The sequence below is a fragment of the Triturus cristatus genome, chromosome 3_1, assembly GCF_964204655.1.
Source record: "Triturus cristatus chromosome 3_1, aTriCri1.1, whole genome shotgun sequence".
Lineage (NCBI taxonomy): Eukaryota > Metazoa > Chordata > Amphibia > Caudata > Salamandridae > Triturus > Triturus cristatus.
Window position 1 is genome coordinate 492,146,708 of NC_140583.1, and position 15,845 is coordinate 492,162,552.

The window sequence follows — 15,845 nt, forward strand, 5'->3', positions numbered from 1 at the left end:
ATCGGTTGCCTGCAAACATAAGAAAGACCAGTTGAGAAAGAGTGGAAGAAAGGGACGATACAATTACTCATTCAGGCTTGGGAAGGTGGGTGTCCTGGTCACTTTACATTTCACAGTGTCTTAGAGTGTTGTCAGTACCTTACCTATGGATCTGGCAAAATATGATGAGCAATTCTACAGGTTTGCATGCTGTCTCGAAAAGCCTTCACAATATTCCTATAAATCCTGCATGAAAACGGACTTCGATTTAAAACTTTCAACTCTCGACTCCCCTTTTTTTTTCAAATGGCTCTCTCTTTACTTTCCATCCTTCACTCTCTGAGTACAGCCTACACTAAATCACGTGCATCTTTGCCTTAATCCTTACTATTGTATATCCACAAATAGCATGCACCTTATTTCAGAGACCATGATCTCTCCTTTAAAAGTCACACCCTGCACGCTAACAATACCTAATCTCTTGTAGCTCATCTCTTAATACTGCCAATTAAATGCATGAGATTCCCATATCCCTCCCTCCCACTAAAGATTGCACTTAATTCCTACTAATGCAATCTACCACGTAGAGCACAATACGAATCCCATTAAGCAACAATAATTTTTTTTTTAAAACAACAGCAAAGATAAAACACTAACCCTGGGACATGGACCAGCGTGATGCCCAGCGTAAAAACACAACAATGCCTCCTCAGGAGTAGTATGTTCCAGACAATGCAAATACAACACAAAATAAAACCCCACACTAAAATTGATGTCATAATACTTAGCAGTCTGACAGTCTAATGTAGTTCATACAGGCTCCTTAATAGTTTACCTTTTACTGCTTAACACTCTTACACTTACATAAAGCAAAACTGTTAAGAGTTGTATCTATTATCCAGCACTACACCAGTCCACAGCAATAAACTACCCATCACCAACTGAACAGACACAGAACTGAAGAGATTTACCACTGACCAACGGAGGGCTCTAATTTAATACAACACTCTAATTTAATCCAACCAACTAGCAACATACTATGGGATGATATTATGTCCATCGCAGCAAATCACCCCTCCACTTCTCCATTTGACCTACGCCTGCTCAGCCTCAGAAACTTTAAACAAAATATCTCAGAATGGACAACGCCGTACAATAAGAAACTAACAGCCTTATGCATCAACCCAAAATCCAGTCGGTAAAATACCGATTCGCTAATAGCTCCCGGTATTAAGTAAAAAATACCCAATCCCAATGCATCAACCCAAAAGCAAAAATCGCTATTTAAGGAATCCTTAAATAGCGATTCTTTAAATAGGGATTCCTTAAATACCGATTCCTTAAATAGGGATTCCTTAAATACCGATTCCTTAAATAGCGATTGCATTTAAGGAATCCCAAAGTGAGATTCCTTAAATGCAATGCATCAAAGTTAAAAAATTAGCGATTTCGCTAATAGGGGGAGCAAATTACCATGAAGATGAACTGCATGGTAATTTGCATAAACTTTGAAAAATGCACTTTTGTGCATTTTTCAAAGTTTCATGTTGCGCACACACATGCCCTTAGAGCATGTGTGTGTGCAACATATGTGCACATATCATTTTCAGGGGTGCAACAGGGTGTCCTTTTGACACCCTGGCACCCTTGAAAGTGCTCCCGCTATTAGCGATTCGGTAATACCGAATCGCTAATACAGACTGGCTTTACATTCATTCCTATGGGCCTCCAAGCACATAGGAATGAATGGGTAGGTATTCCTTATTACCGATTCGGTATTACCGATTCGGTAATAAGGAATATTAAGGAATCGCTATTTGAATAGCGATTCCTACATGCATAGCCTTTTGCTATTCCTTATTAGCGATTCCTTATTTTTCGCTAATAAGGAATCGCAAATGGCATTGTTGATGCATAGGCCCCTAAGTGGACTATGGTGATAAGAAATACACAAATGGGATCTGCAGAGCTACTTAAAGCTGCCTGCTTACCGAAAACCATAAACTGCACTCTGATCTCACACACTTCCCATTTCCCATAACATGATAACCGCACCTCGTGGTACTCACACTCAACATGGCAACACTTCACACACAGAATCAAAACAAAGACAACACAATTCCAGCCAAACACCCTACACAGTGTAGCATGCTCCTCTAGTAGGCATGAACTTCTGCGCCCCAAATATATAAATGTTGCAATGCAATACAATGCAAGAGCTGGGGATGGTTCGCAACATATCATAATGCTCATTTAAGCACTGTAATATGTGGGCATTTGCTGCACAACGTCCTGAATCCATGAATCAGACTCTTAGCGAGTTCTATGAAGCATTTGACAACAGAACACATCCTTTCATTCTTCTCATTTTCTAGTCACTGTGCTCCTTGCAGAATTTATTTCTGCTTTTGTGAACATGACAAACTTAACATCTTTCTGTTTCACAAATTTCTCCTGCAGGTGAAGATTTTCTGAAAAATATATTTTGATGGAAGATTTTTCCTGCAAAAATGTCTGTGTCCTAAATATCCTTCAATAAAAACTAGGGGGCATCTTCACAAGAACGTGTGATAACTACAGCAAGAGTAGCTTAACGCAACTCTCATAGCCCATCTCGTAGCCCATCGCGGGAAAATAACCCTGTGTCAATGTGGAATTCACAAGGTGGTACTATGTGTGAGTCTGCCAAAACCGTGGACAATGTCTGCGATACAACCACCTCGATGGAGATAAAAACATAAACCAATACACGAAAAAACCTGCTATGGGCCTAAGCGCAATGAGGAAATCAGCGATAAGCAGCGCCATGCCTGCAACACACACCTGGCCGGCGGGGAAAATCACCATAAAAGTAGAAAAAACACCCAAACACAAACTGACCAACAGCCAAGCACCATGGAGGCAGCCGGAGTTGGTGCAGATTACGAGCGCAACCCCACAAGCACCCCGGACGACCAGCCCGGGACATCGGGGACAGGGAAGGGCAAGGACAAGAAGAAGAGGAAGACGAAGTTCAGTCTGCAGGCGAACAGGATCATAGTCACGGAGGAGATGGAACACCATCAACAACTGTTTCTCACTTCCAACGTGTCATTGGGCACCAAAACTGTAATATGCGGGACATTGTGGACAAGTGAATGCCGTCGGAGAGCATAAGAGGACAATGGACGAGGGCAAGAGGCGATGGAATGACATTAAGCGGAAGACCAAGGAGAAACTTGAAGTCAACCAGAAAGCAGCAATGCAGACTGGAGGTGGGGGCCCAGCACCACAGCTCGAGCTGGATGACATGGAGGAGCTGGTGTCAACAGTCATCAGTGTGGATACTGTGGCCGGAGTCGGGGGACGGACACTGCTCGACAGGACACAACACAACCGCAACAGGGTGAGTGACCACCAGGTACTGGGGGATCGGGTGGAGATGGCCACGATGGCACACATGCACAATCAGGCAGAGCACAGTGCACACCCTCAATGACTCTGGGTCATCTCCCAGAACTCTAGACTGTCACAATGTACAATGCCATGCTGTCAGAATGTCAACATGTACCATGCGGCTACATACATGTGGACACATTGCAATACACCATCTCCCCTTCACATTGCAGGGCCAGCATCAACAACCCCTGCAGAGCAGACCCAGCCACTCTTCACTGAAGACGAGGAGGGCAACCCCAGCATCGACACCCATGCCCTCCTAGACATCATTGACATCATCCGCGATTCACCTCCAGGATCAGGGCTGATCAGCTGCATTGAGGAGACCCCAAACACCACCCAAACCACCCAGCAGGAGGCACCCGCGGCCCTGCCAGTCTCCCAAGACACCCAGGAACAACACATGGCCTTCCAACTCCGTGTGCTGGAGGCCCAGAGGCAGACGGCTGAACAGGTGCGGGTGGGGTTCGACCTCAAGGCTATCAAACTGGACGCCATCCATGGGTGTCTAGACCCGCTCCATGGCCTCCAACGAGCCGTGACTGACATTGCTGGAGTCCTGACATGGAGAGAAGAACACCTGTCCGCTCAGAGGGGCTCCAGCGATAGCAGCCATGGGCTGGCACACATGCGGAGGCTCATGGAGGACATGGTGCGGATGGAGGCAGAAAGGATGGCAGCCACAGCTGTACATCAGTGAAATGTAGCTGGTATCTACCATGCCCTGCAGACCATCATCATAGCATTGCTGCCACAAAGCGTGGCGCTGATGAATGCTGCTGCCCCCACACCATCCACATCTCCGCCCCCTGGTGTGTCAGTGCCCCACAGTGCGGCAGGCATATCAACTCGGGCACCTGATGTGTCTGCCACACAGTGCAGCCGCCAACCCTCCTCCGGCCCCTGATGTGTCAGTGGCACACACTGCCCCAGCCGGTACTGCAACACCCACAGGTGGGGCAGAGCACACATCTGGGGAAGAGGACGTGGATGGGTTTGTGATCAGGAGGCACTAGCTTTCATTTCCGCCACCTGGCCTGTTCCTGCTTGGTGCCGCACATGGCCCCATGACCTTCCACTGACCTCCGATACACTCCGATGCACTCACCTTGGACAGCGACATGGACTGCCATATCATGTTTGATGACCAATGACACGGCTACCAGACTGCGGACTGTACCCTTCCTCTTCCACAGCACTTGTCATCCCCGGATGGACTCATATTGTGTAGTGTGCTCGGCATTGCCCTGTACCGCTCCAGATGCAGGACAGCACTGGATGTGCAATAAACATCCAGTGATACACTGCTGTGTTATGTCTTTCATCATCCATGTATGTATGTGTGGGTGAATGTAGGGACAGTGATGTCCCTTGCATCAATGATGCTCATCCTGTGGGATGCCAGTCAGAGGGTGCAACATTGCATATTGTGTACCCGGTCCCGTGAACACTACAACTGGGACACAAGCATCAGTCACTTCCATGTCCGGACATGGATTGAACCACGCCCAGATCCCACAAGTCATTATTGCAAGCCCTGCGCTGGTCCGGCATACGGCAGGCCAGACCACTCCTCGTACGCTCTGAGGGGGGGGCCATCATTGCTACCCATCGCAGGTATACTCGCTGGTGGTGTGCAGGTCACCAGTCTAGTTGTCAACTTGTCACAGCCACTCCCTGAGGGCAGGTTTGCACGCACACCACACCCATCCGGCACAGGCGTCACAGGCCATGTGACTCCGCCAACATAAGGGGCCGACAACGTCACGAATTATCCTCTGCCGGTGGTGACTGGAAGACGGATGCTCCACTGTTCTCAATCATAAAGGGCCCATGAGTTGTTGCACACAGGGTTAGTGGCACCCGAGGCCTTTCAGCTGTCACGGGCCTGCCGCCACCTGGTGCTGACTGGGGTTGCACAGGGTTAGTGGCACCTGAGGCCTTGCGGCCGACACGGGCCTGCTGCACATGGCGCTGACTAGGGTTGCACAGGGTTAGTGGCACCTGGAGCATTGCGGCCGGCACAGGCACACTGCCACGGGACGGTGAATTTGGGTGCACTGAGTTAGGGGCACCTTGAGCTGCTGAGCGGGTGTGCACCCTGCGATGATGCTCCGTCCCGGTGGTCCGGACAGCTCAGGTTTTGTGTGCCCTGCTGGACCGTAGTGTAGGCCAGAGCCCGCGGGCAGCGCGGGCCTCCTGCCACGTGGCGTCGCTTCCGAGATCACAGAGTTGGTGGCACCTATTGGGCTGAGCGGGTGTGCAGCCTGCGATGAGGCCGGGTGCCCTGGTATGTCCTCTGCCATGGAGTAGTCAAGACCCAGCACCAAACGTGTCTTGGTGGCCTGCGGAGCGGGGCGGCATGGTGTGGAGTGTGCCATGTCTGCGGGCCCAGGGGCTGGTGGCCTACAGCGGCACGTGGTGGGACCTCCCCTCTGCACGCTGGTGGCGGAAGGTGAGCAGTGCGGCCTGGGTGTGCATGGGCGGGTATGAGCCGATGGTTGGCAGGAGGGGATGGGGTGCCTCTGTCTGGGTCTGCATGGGCGGGCAGGAGATGTTGTCTTGTGCAATTGTGTGTACTGTGCCAAACATGTATCTGGACTCTGTTTCAGATGACGGGTCTGTCTCAGATGTGTGACCTAATGGACTGCATTACATGCCTGCAAGTGGTTGGAGACACATAGGTGGCAGCAGGTGAGCAGTTTGGCCTGGGTGCGCAGGGGTGGCACTCTATCTCTCTTCCCCTCTCTTCTTCTCTCTCTCTCTATCTCTCTTCCTACCTCTCCACTACGCTCTCTCTTTGTCCTTTGATGTGCGCAGGACACACCTTCTCATCATGATTTTTGTCTTGCAGGCTGTGACCTACGGATTGGCCCGAGGGGAGCCGCAATGTGTCTTCATTTCATTTCAGTGTTCATTTTAATAAAGTTTGATTTGTTGCTTTGGAAATGAATGTGTGATGCTCATTTTTGTGACGATACATGCATGTCACCAGTTGTAATTCTGTGACATCATGCGGATAATTTTGTACGTGATTGGGTGTAGCTGATGTGGCATGTCTTTGGTCGGGGGGGGGTGCTGGGGAGGGAGGTCCTGGGGTGGTTGCGGCAGGTGTTGTTTCCCTTTCGGCCCTTCGGGCTGCATGTTCAGTTGCCCGGGTGCTTCTGTTGTTCTTCAGGTGTGGCTCTGGGCTGGTCTCCCTTTTGTGGTCCAGGCTGTGGTCCGACTTAACACCTGGTCTGAGCAGGTGTTAATTTCCTGCTGCTAACTCGCCTTATCGCCTGTTTTGTGTTCTTATCGCAGTTCTGTCTGGTCGTTGTGAATGTTGTGGAGCGGTGTTGTCATGGCTTTGGGCACGGGACCGCCTACTCTGCATCTCATTAGCGATAGTTGCGGGGTCTTCTGTGGCGATGTTTTTTGCGGCTGCTATCGCAGGTAAACTGGTGCTGTGGGCTGTTAACACCAGCTTGTGAATGGGGTGATCGATTTATCGCAACTTTGGCTTAGATAAAGTGCTGTTAACTCGGCGATAGCTCCTTGTGAATATCCCCCTAGGTTTTTTTGTTTCTTCACAAAGCTTACTATTGGAACGATTTTTCATCTATTTTGTTACAAATTTTGACATGTTTGCAAATCTGGCAAATATGGCGAAGTGTGAAGAGATGTCAAAGATTGCAACGTTTTAAAAAACGTTATGAAGGTGACAAAGGGTGACTTATTTCAGACACCCCTCATCATTAGCTCTCAGTGTTCACTCTCAGGTGGACCTCAATTAGCTTTTTAATTGGAATCCATTAGATTCACAAGAAAATCGGGCAAAGGTTTGACCACAGGCCACGGGGCTATTACTTTGTATTCCTTTGCCGAAATAAACTAATTTACCCAAACGTAGACTGGAAAGGTTTGAGCATTCTTCCATGAAATACCGGAAAGGCCAATGTTAATTTGTTCAGATGCATGACTGAGGCTGTTAAACAAGGTAAAACAAAAGGGGATAATGGACGGAGTGTTGAACATTGCAAGCACTCACCCCCAGTCAACTGATCTGGGTTTAATTCATCATCATTCTTTAGATCACTCTACCACCACAGTTCAGACATGGCCATATGCAAATCAGTCTGACCCTGTGCCTCATGAGAACAGTCCAGCCCGAACTGCCAAGCCATGTCTTCCCTGGACTGGAAACAAGCATCCTTTTTCTTTAGGTTCATAATCCCTTTGGTTTTGCTTTGTTTGCCCTAAGTTGGCAGGGTATGCCCAGACGTGGGTCCCTTGCTCACTTTGCCACTGGATTCAAGATAGCCTGGCTGATGAGAATTATGAACCCGAAACCGGTCCCAGGATGCTTGTTTCCGGTCCAGGGAAGACATGGCTTGGCAGTTCGGGCTGGACTGTTCCCATGAGGCACAGGGTCAGACTGATTTGCAAATAGCTGTGTCTGAACTGGGCTGGCGAAGTGAGCTAAAGAATGATGATGGATTCAAACCAGATCTGTGACTGGTGGTGAGTGTCTGAAAACTTTCATTGCTCCGTCCATCATCCCCTTTGGTTTTGCTTTGTTCGCCCTAAGTTGGCAGAGTATGCCCAGACGTGGGTTCCTTGCTCACTTTGCCACTGGATTCAAGATAGCCTGGCTGATGAGGGTTATGAACCCGAAACGGGTCCCAGGATGCTTTTTGTTAGGTCCAGGGAAGACATGGCTTGGCAGGTCGGGCTGGACTGTTCCCATGAGGCACAGGGTCAGACTGATTTGCATATGGCCATATCTGAACTGGGGTGGCGGAGTGAGCTAAAGAATGATGATGGATTAAACCGAGATCAGTTGACTGGGGGTGAGTGCTTGCAACGTTCAACACTCCGTCCATCATCCCCTTTGGTTTTGTTAAACAAGGTAGGCAGCGAGGGCTAGTCTTATGAAATCCTCAGCTGTTTGTGCAGCCTACTGACTCGAATCTCTTTCTCTCTGCTGGTACAGGCGAGGTTCCTCAAAAACTCTGGGGTCACAGGTGCTGGTATCTCTGCTGGACTCCAACGATCTTCTGAATAAAGCTTACTCGGTAGGGTCTGGAAGACACAGTGAGCTCATAAATAGTAGATTTAGTGAGTTGTAACGAGCAGGGCATTTAACACTTCATGAGAACAATACATTTATCTTGGAGTCAAATACAGGCAATGTGGAAATCATTGAAGTGCCCCGAAAGCAATCTTGTGTGCAATACCATGCCATGGATCTTCTGAGATAACATTAGCTAAGGCGGGTCCTAATGTGATATGGATGTAAAAGCACAATTCCCAAGTCAATGTACATCTTTACTTGTTTATTATGTATACACCCATTAGTGACCAACAGAATCTATTGTTTTCTTCCAAATATAACTTTTGCTCATGTTATAATAAGCCAGATTATCAACTAATCTTTGTAGACACCAAAAATTTGATCTATAAGTTCTCTGAATCGCACTCAGAGGAAGTCAGTGTCTTTTGTATTCGAGGCGGTAGGGCTCACGCTGGAACAGCAAACCCCACTGCCTGGACTGGATTCAGGCCCTTAGACGTGTATGGTCTCTAGTCCTAGGCGCACCCCTGCTTCCGAAGCTCAAACCACTGGGGCTCCTTCTGACCAGAATGAAGTGCAGTGTGCATAAAGGTATGTGGCTTGAAAGGATGAGTTCACATATTATATTCTGGTACCCGTGCTTCTCTCAAATTCTATGAACAATTTGAGAATTCCACTGTTTTGATCCATCTGACTCTCCACATTTTCAGTCCCATTTGACAATAATTTCACGGTATTGAAAAAAGTAGGGTTATTTTATGCGACTCAATGATGTATGGCTAGGGGGAAGGTGAAGTTTTAATTCCCCAATGACATAGGAAAAGTACATGATTTTTTGCATTCACAGGTTTCTAACTTCTTTTCCAAAATCAACCTTTGCAATGTTTTTAGCACTTAACCTTTTTAACTGAATAATTTTCCAGCAAATGTCTGTTTGCAATTTTTATTCTGTTTTCGTAAACTAAGTGAAGAAACCTCTAAGGATGCAGCTATTTTGCTGAAAAATAGCTACGCAATAAGCTACTGTGCTGGTATTTTCACCTGCAATTCCTATTTTACATGAAGATTTAAAATGATACTTAAAAAATTACTTGCATATAATGTATTTTGTGTCACACAACATACATTATAAAACTGAGGTGTTTCATAGAATAATAGAGAAAGAATGCTGCACTTTAGTTTGTCAGACACACAGAATAGTAATTATATAATCTGTTTAAAAACACTGTCTTCCAGTCAACCATGATTGAAATTGGACGGAATATTTCAAAAAATTGCATTTTTAATTAATTTTAACATGATAAAATGTTTTGGTAGAATTCGACTTATACTATCTGAAAACATGATGGAAAGAGCATTATCCGAGATGGATATCAGATATTGATTGCATTTTGGACCCTGGTTTTCTCCGAGCCAATGAATTATATCCATGGTAATCGATTCCATCATGGATAATATTTGACTTCTGCTTGCGATTCCACGCTAAGAGCTGATTTGACTGGCCTGTACCAATGATGAGCCTCATATGCATAGAAGACAGGGAACGAGAGACAACACTTACATGAACCAGTGAACCGATTTTCTTCAGCAGCATGTAAGCCTAAAAACAAGGAATAAAAAAATATAAGTGTTCCTCGAAGGACATGTAATATCCCAACCTGCTCATCAGTCTGCAACCCCAACGCAGCTATCAAATAATATCAACATCATACATAGTAGAGAATCTAAAAATACAAAATAGAAACCATGTTTTAGAAGACTACCCATCACATCCCCTTTCCAAGGTAATGCTTGATAGAGCAGAGATTTCTTGCATTAGGTTTCATGTTTCAGGAAAATGACAACATGCAACTTTGATTTTGATACTGCATTGTAAAAGCATGCAGAATGCCAGAATAAACTCATGTTATATTTTATAATTACTCTAATAGATGTGAAATTTTAACACATTTAATGGCATTGATCTTATGGTTTGATAATGTGGCATTAATAATATCAAATAAATCCTACCTGCAAACATTAACATTTCATGTTTTAGAAATAGATAATTATGTCATGTGTAACGTGTACACTGAAAATGACAAAAGAAAAGAAGGTGCTACACGGGTTTTAGTCAAAGTTGATTTTGTGATTCTCTCATTAAACATCTTGATAATTATGTGTGCCTTAATAACATATATGCAAAGAAGATATATATGTACTTTTCTTATATATGCGTAACGTTGACATTTGAAAAAGTTTGAGTACCCTATACTCACATGAAACGATTATGATTTGATTGAAGTGTATATTAAAGCATTTATTTGTGAGATTAATATTATATGCTATTCAATGCAAGATTCATATTTTAGCATAATTCACTTTGAATGAGCTATATTTCTTGTAGGCCTAAAATCTTGCTTCCTTTTTCCAAACGTGAACTCATGAAGTGAAAAGTATGAAATCTGTGGGAACTTCTAGCAAAGTTACCACTTGCATTCTAACTTTCAATTGTTTCCTTTTGACACCCCTAGCACAGTTTAACTGCATTTGCAACCAAAGGGTTACATCTTGGAACAGATGCTTGAGAAAGAACTGTCGACAATTCCAGAGCGTGTTTTTGCTTACTCTGAATTTCACATTGTTCATATGACTAAACTTACAATGGTTTTAAGGAAACTGCATAACTTGAATTACTTAATTCTGATGGATTGTATAATTTTTGCCTACTACATTGTCCTCATCCTATCGAAGACAAATTTGGGACAGGGTGGTTTGACATTCCTGATGATGTCAAGGGGTGTCCCCCTGGAAAACTCGGCAGTAAAATTATTCAGATCTTGGAAATGAAAAACACGGCATGGCATGTGTGATCAGCTTTACAGTGGTGAGACTGACAGCTTAGAAATCCACGAACAATGGGGCCGATTCACAGAACTAACTTAAAACAAAATCCTAAACTTACTACTTTTGGTATTCACAGAAGTTAGGATTTTGTCTTAAGTTTGTCTTAAGACAAACTTAAGACAGACTTAAGACAGACTTAAGACAGACTTAAGACAAACTTAAGACAGACTTAAGACAGACTTAAGACTATTTTAAGACAAAATCCTAACTCAAGTCTGTCTTAAGTCTGTCTAAAGTCTGTCTTAAGTCTGTCTTAAGTTTGTCTTAAGTCTGTCTTAAGTCTGTCTTAAGTCTGTCTTAAGTCTGTCTTAAGTTTATCTTAAGACAAACTTAAGACAAAATCCTAACTTCTGTGAATACTAAAAGTAGTAAGTTTAGAATTTTGTCTTAAGTTAGTTCTGTGAATCGGGCCCAATGTGAACTGTGACCTAATACTGCAGTCTGCTGCCAGCGTGTATTCAAGCGGAGTGGAACTATTTCAGCTGAAGGGTTCGTGTCATGCTGCTGTGACTTTGGCATTGCAGAGACACACTGAGACAGATTACTGTCTTTAAAGAACTGAAATTCATCACTTGGAACTTGCTGAACTTTCCTACGGGTTTGTATGCGACTCAACTGATTTCCTATTGATCCATATAATACAGACGTCCAGAATCTCCCTCGGCTGAGGAAGATTCTTATCCCTGTTATCCTTAAATCTTGCAGAGTCTGACATTGCTTTATTAAACCAAGTATTCGATTGTTCCTAGGGTTGTGTGCTGTCACATTTAATGTTTTTTACCCCTGATTGAATACCTAAACCTTTGAACATAAACTGACTCATTATTGTTTGCGGGTAAATCATTTGATTGATACCTTCTATATAGTTCATTAGATTTCTAAAGGTTAAGGAATAGCGTTAGAAGATAGCAATTATCTTATTCCTGGGCCTCTTTTGATAATTACTCATCGTATGAATTTCCAGTCCCTTTCAGCACAGAACAAGATCAAAGGTTAGATGAAATTAGCTAAAATACAAAATATAGTTTGGGGACCAGTACACTAAAACTACAACATGCTACATATTCTTTCTTATCTCTTAAGGTAAACTATCCTATTTAACTGTACACAAATTTGAATTATATATGAAAGGATCACGATTCAGAGGAATTTTCACCCATGTTCATTACTTTGCTTGATAATGATTACACTAGGATAAACATTAAGGTGCTGACTTTCACACATATGTGAAGTATATTTATCTAAATTTTACAAAGACACACACGCACATTCACTGAAGAAACAAACATTTAAATTAAGCTCTTGTTAGCTTTTGTTATGTCACCTTCACATAGATTTTAAAAACCCTACATTGAAAATGGCAATTTTTTGCCCCTGTATTTTCTTTTTTGTCCACACACTTGAAGGGTCTGCACAGAATTTGTCAAGCTGAACCCAAATCAGATTTTGTACAGTCTTCTACAACAGCCCTGAAGTTAGTAAGAAAACATTTGTTTAAAAAACAGCTAAAAAATGACGCAACATAATTCAGTGCAAAAAAAACCCAACAGAAATCAATCAACAAAGTTGTTTTTGTTAACTCTTAGATCTTGCCTGGCTGCCCATGGCCGGTTGGCTGCAGGCCCTGAAGTCAACCTCTGGTGTCCACAGCTGAAGAAAGTTCATATTTCATCAGAAATATATCTGTCTCTAAGCAGACCTACTACTGCAGCCTCTGAAGCTCAGACTTTGCAATAATCCTAAACAACTAGCTCCTAAAATGCTTGTGCTCAAGGCTGATGTTCGTCAAACAATTGCTCAGAAAACTGGGTAGCTAACAGACTCAAAAGAATATCCAGCACCAACGAGCTATACAAAGAAAGCAGAGATACATGCTTTGAGTAATTTAGACAACGCAAATAGCCAGAACATATCTTGGAAAATGCCATTCAGAAAGCAGACAAATTCACACGACAGACCCTGCTAAGAAACAGACCCATAGATCGCGCAGAATCTAGAAGTGTGTTCGTATCTAAATTTTCAACCCGAAGTTACCTCATCAAAAAAAACATCCTAAGATACTGGCCGATGCTTGGAACTGAAACTGACTTCAGACATATTTTTGATACACCTCCCAGATTGCATATCAATGGTCAAGAAACTTGAATCAAATTCTGACTACAACAAAGAACCTTAATGAAACACACTTCTAAGGTACTACACCATGTTACAATTGTGGAAACTGTAATTCCATCATAAAGGGCAACATTTTTCAACATCCTCAAAAAGGTACCAATATCAAACTAAGGGTAACAGCCACCTGCAATAGTCAAAATGTCATCTACATGCTGAAATGCCCCTGTGGCTTGATTTACATGGGCAAGACCGAGAGAAAAATACGGATAAGACTGAACGAACATAAAAGCAACATCCGAACTCACCATGCCAAGTCTCCGATTGCCAATCACTTTCAACTTTTTCAGCACAACATCAGCCAACTCGGATTTTTAATGCTTGAACAAGTACAGATTTTGAAACGACTGAATAACACACAATTTATGTTACAGAGAGAAGTATACTGGATTAATAAACTGGATTCTATCAGCCCCAAAGGACTCAATGAACGCTGTGACCTCATCTGTTTTTTGTAGAGTCATCTGTGAACTTTCCACTATCCTAGATGTTGACATTCAATCCCCCCGCAAACTGTGCTTTGAAGGACTTGATTTGTATAACAGATTGGAACGTCTATTATGTGGTTATTTATATTCTCACACCTCTTGTTCATTTGATTTTACTTGTTGACTATGTCTTCGCTATCACTCTCATCACAAAAGCCCTTCGACTTTTATTTATTTACCAGTTCTTTTTATTTTCACACTAGGGTTGCACCGTTATTCACCGCACTCTCATAGACTTAGTTTCACTTAAGGGCAAAAAAACTACGAGTCTTTCTTCCATGTAGTTCATTTGGAAAACGGCCCACAATTCATAGTTACGTCGGTCACTCATGGCTCACATAGACGCTCGGATTCATAAGAATCAACGGGTTACGAATTACCATTGACACAGCTCATTTCTTAGTAAGTCCTTTTTAATGGTGCACGGCTGCCACGCTCAGCACTACGCTTTCATTGTTGTATGTAATGGCATCTCTATTGTTTTTACAGATGACAGTAACACTGTTTAACGGATACGTGAGTACTCTCAGCACCTTTTCAGTCGTGCTTCCACGTGATTGATAAATGTTCCGTTTCACTTACCCAGAGACATCCCGCTTCACCTACCTATACCATAGCACTTATAACACGGCATGAATACTCGTTGTTTGTTACACCCATTCGCAATATTTACCCCACCTTGTTTACATCTTGTGTGCACCTTTCACCATGCTTAGCGTTTAACAACCACTTCACAAGACGGGTTCACTCATTTCTCCCGACACGTTGATATCACTCGGGATCTCACACTTCGAACGTTTAACGACACCGGTTACGTGATTACTTTCGAGCACTGATTGTCACGTTTACGGAATTCATTTTTTCACGATCTCACCATGGCTGTTTGCCCACGTTCCGTGTTTACCATTCTTGATTTGTCTTTTTTGTAACCAGTACGTTGAATGCTATTCCGCTGACACCCTGTTTCCTTTTTTGTAGTATATCTTCCCCTGATGAAGGGCTAATACACCCGAAATGCATTGGGCACTTTGAATGAAGGTTTAATTCAAAGTTGATAAAAAGCTTACAAGGACAATTGTTTCATTAAAAGATCTACGAATTAAGACGTTTATCAACTATACCATGTTCTGAAGCAAGTATTTACTTATTGAACAAAGATTGAATTCTTTATTGAGTGCAATAGGGAGACACCCTCTTATCCCAAGAGAGTGCAACTACATAGCTAACAGAGTGTCCCATTCCCAAGCTACTCATGTGACAACAAATGATCCTGGACATGCACTGATATGTCCACACTATGTTAAAACACAAAGCTGGAGTCGTGGCCTAGCCGTTAACCAAGAGGACCACACGTCTGTGAAGTTCCGGTGGAATCCTTCCTACAACCTGCTGGAATGGATCCCCATGCCAATTTTACATCGCCAGGGCTGCTGGCCCTGCTGCTCTAGCTGTCAGGGGCATGATACACTCAGTCTGAAGTTGAGGAGGCTGTGATCTGATCCTGGCAGTCAGGTGGCAAAGGGCGGCCTGGCTCCTCCTTGAAGATGGACGCGTGTGAGCCTGTGCCTCTCCTCAGGGCAAGTTATTGCGCTAACTGTGCTCGCCAACCCCTCTCTGCCCCCACCTGTGGTCCAGTGCCCGCTACACTTTGCTCAGCTTGCTGCTGCGGCCTACTGCTATGCCATTTACACAGCACGTGAAGCTGGTTGATCCTGCTTTGTTGTGGTGCCGTCCACTGCCGCAAGCTCTGTACTTGGAGCTTTATCATCCTCACTGAGGTGCCTGCTCCCGCCCATCTGACCTTACTGCTGCCTTTTTGGATACCT

General features: G+C 44.1%; 1 protein-coding gene across 1 annotated transcript in view; it reads right to left on the minus strand.

Annotated features, from left to right (window-relative positions):
- Positions 1-15,845, minus strand: part of STRC (stereocilin) — a 378,265-nt gene that overhangs the window by 210,433 nt on the left and 151,987 nt on the right. Inside the window, exons 11-12 of the mRNA XM_085646154.1 lie at positions 9,983-10,073; positions 9,763-9,807 (exon numbers count right to left, since the gene is read on the minus strand). Coding sequence (XP_085502280.1) covers positions 9,763-9,807; positions 9,983-10,073 — 136 coding nt within the window. The remainder of the gene's footprint in view (positions 1-9,762; positions 9,808-9,982; positions 10,074-15,845) is intronic.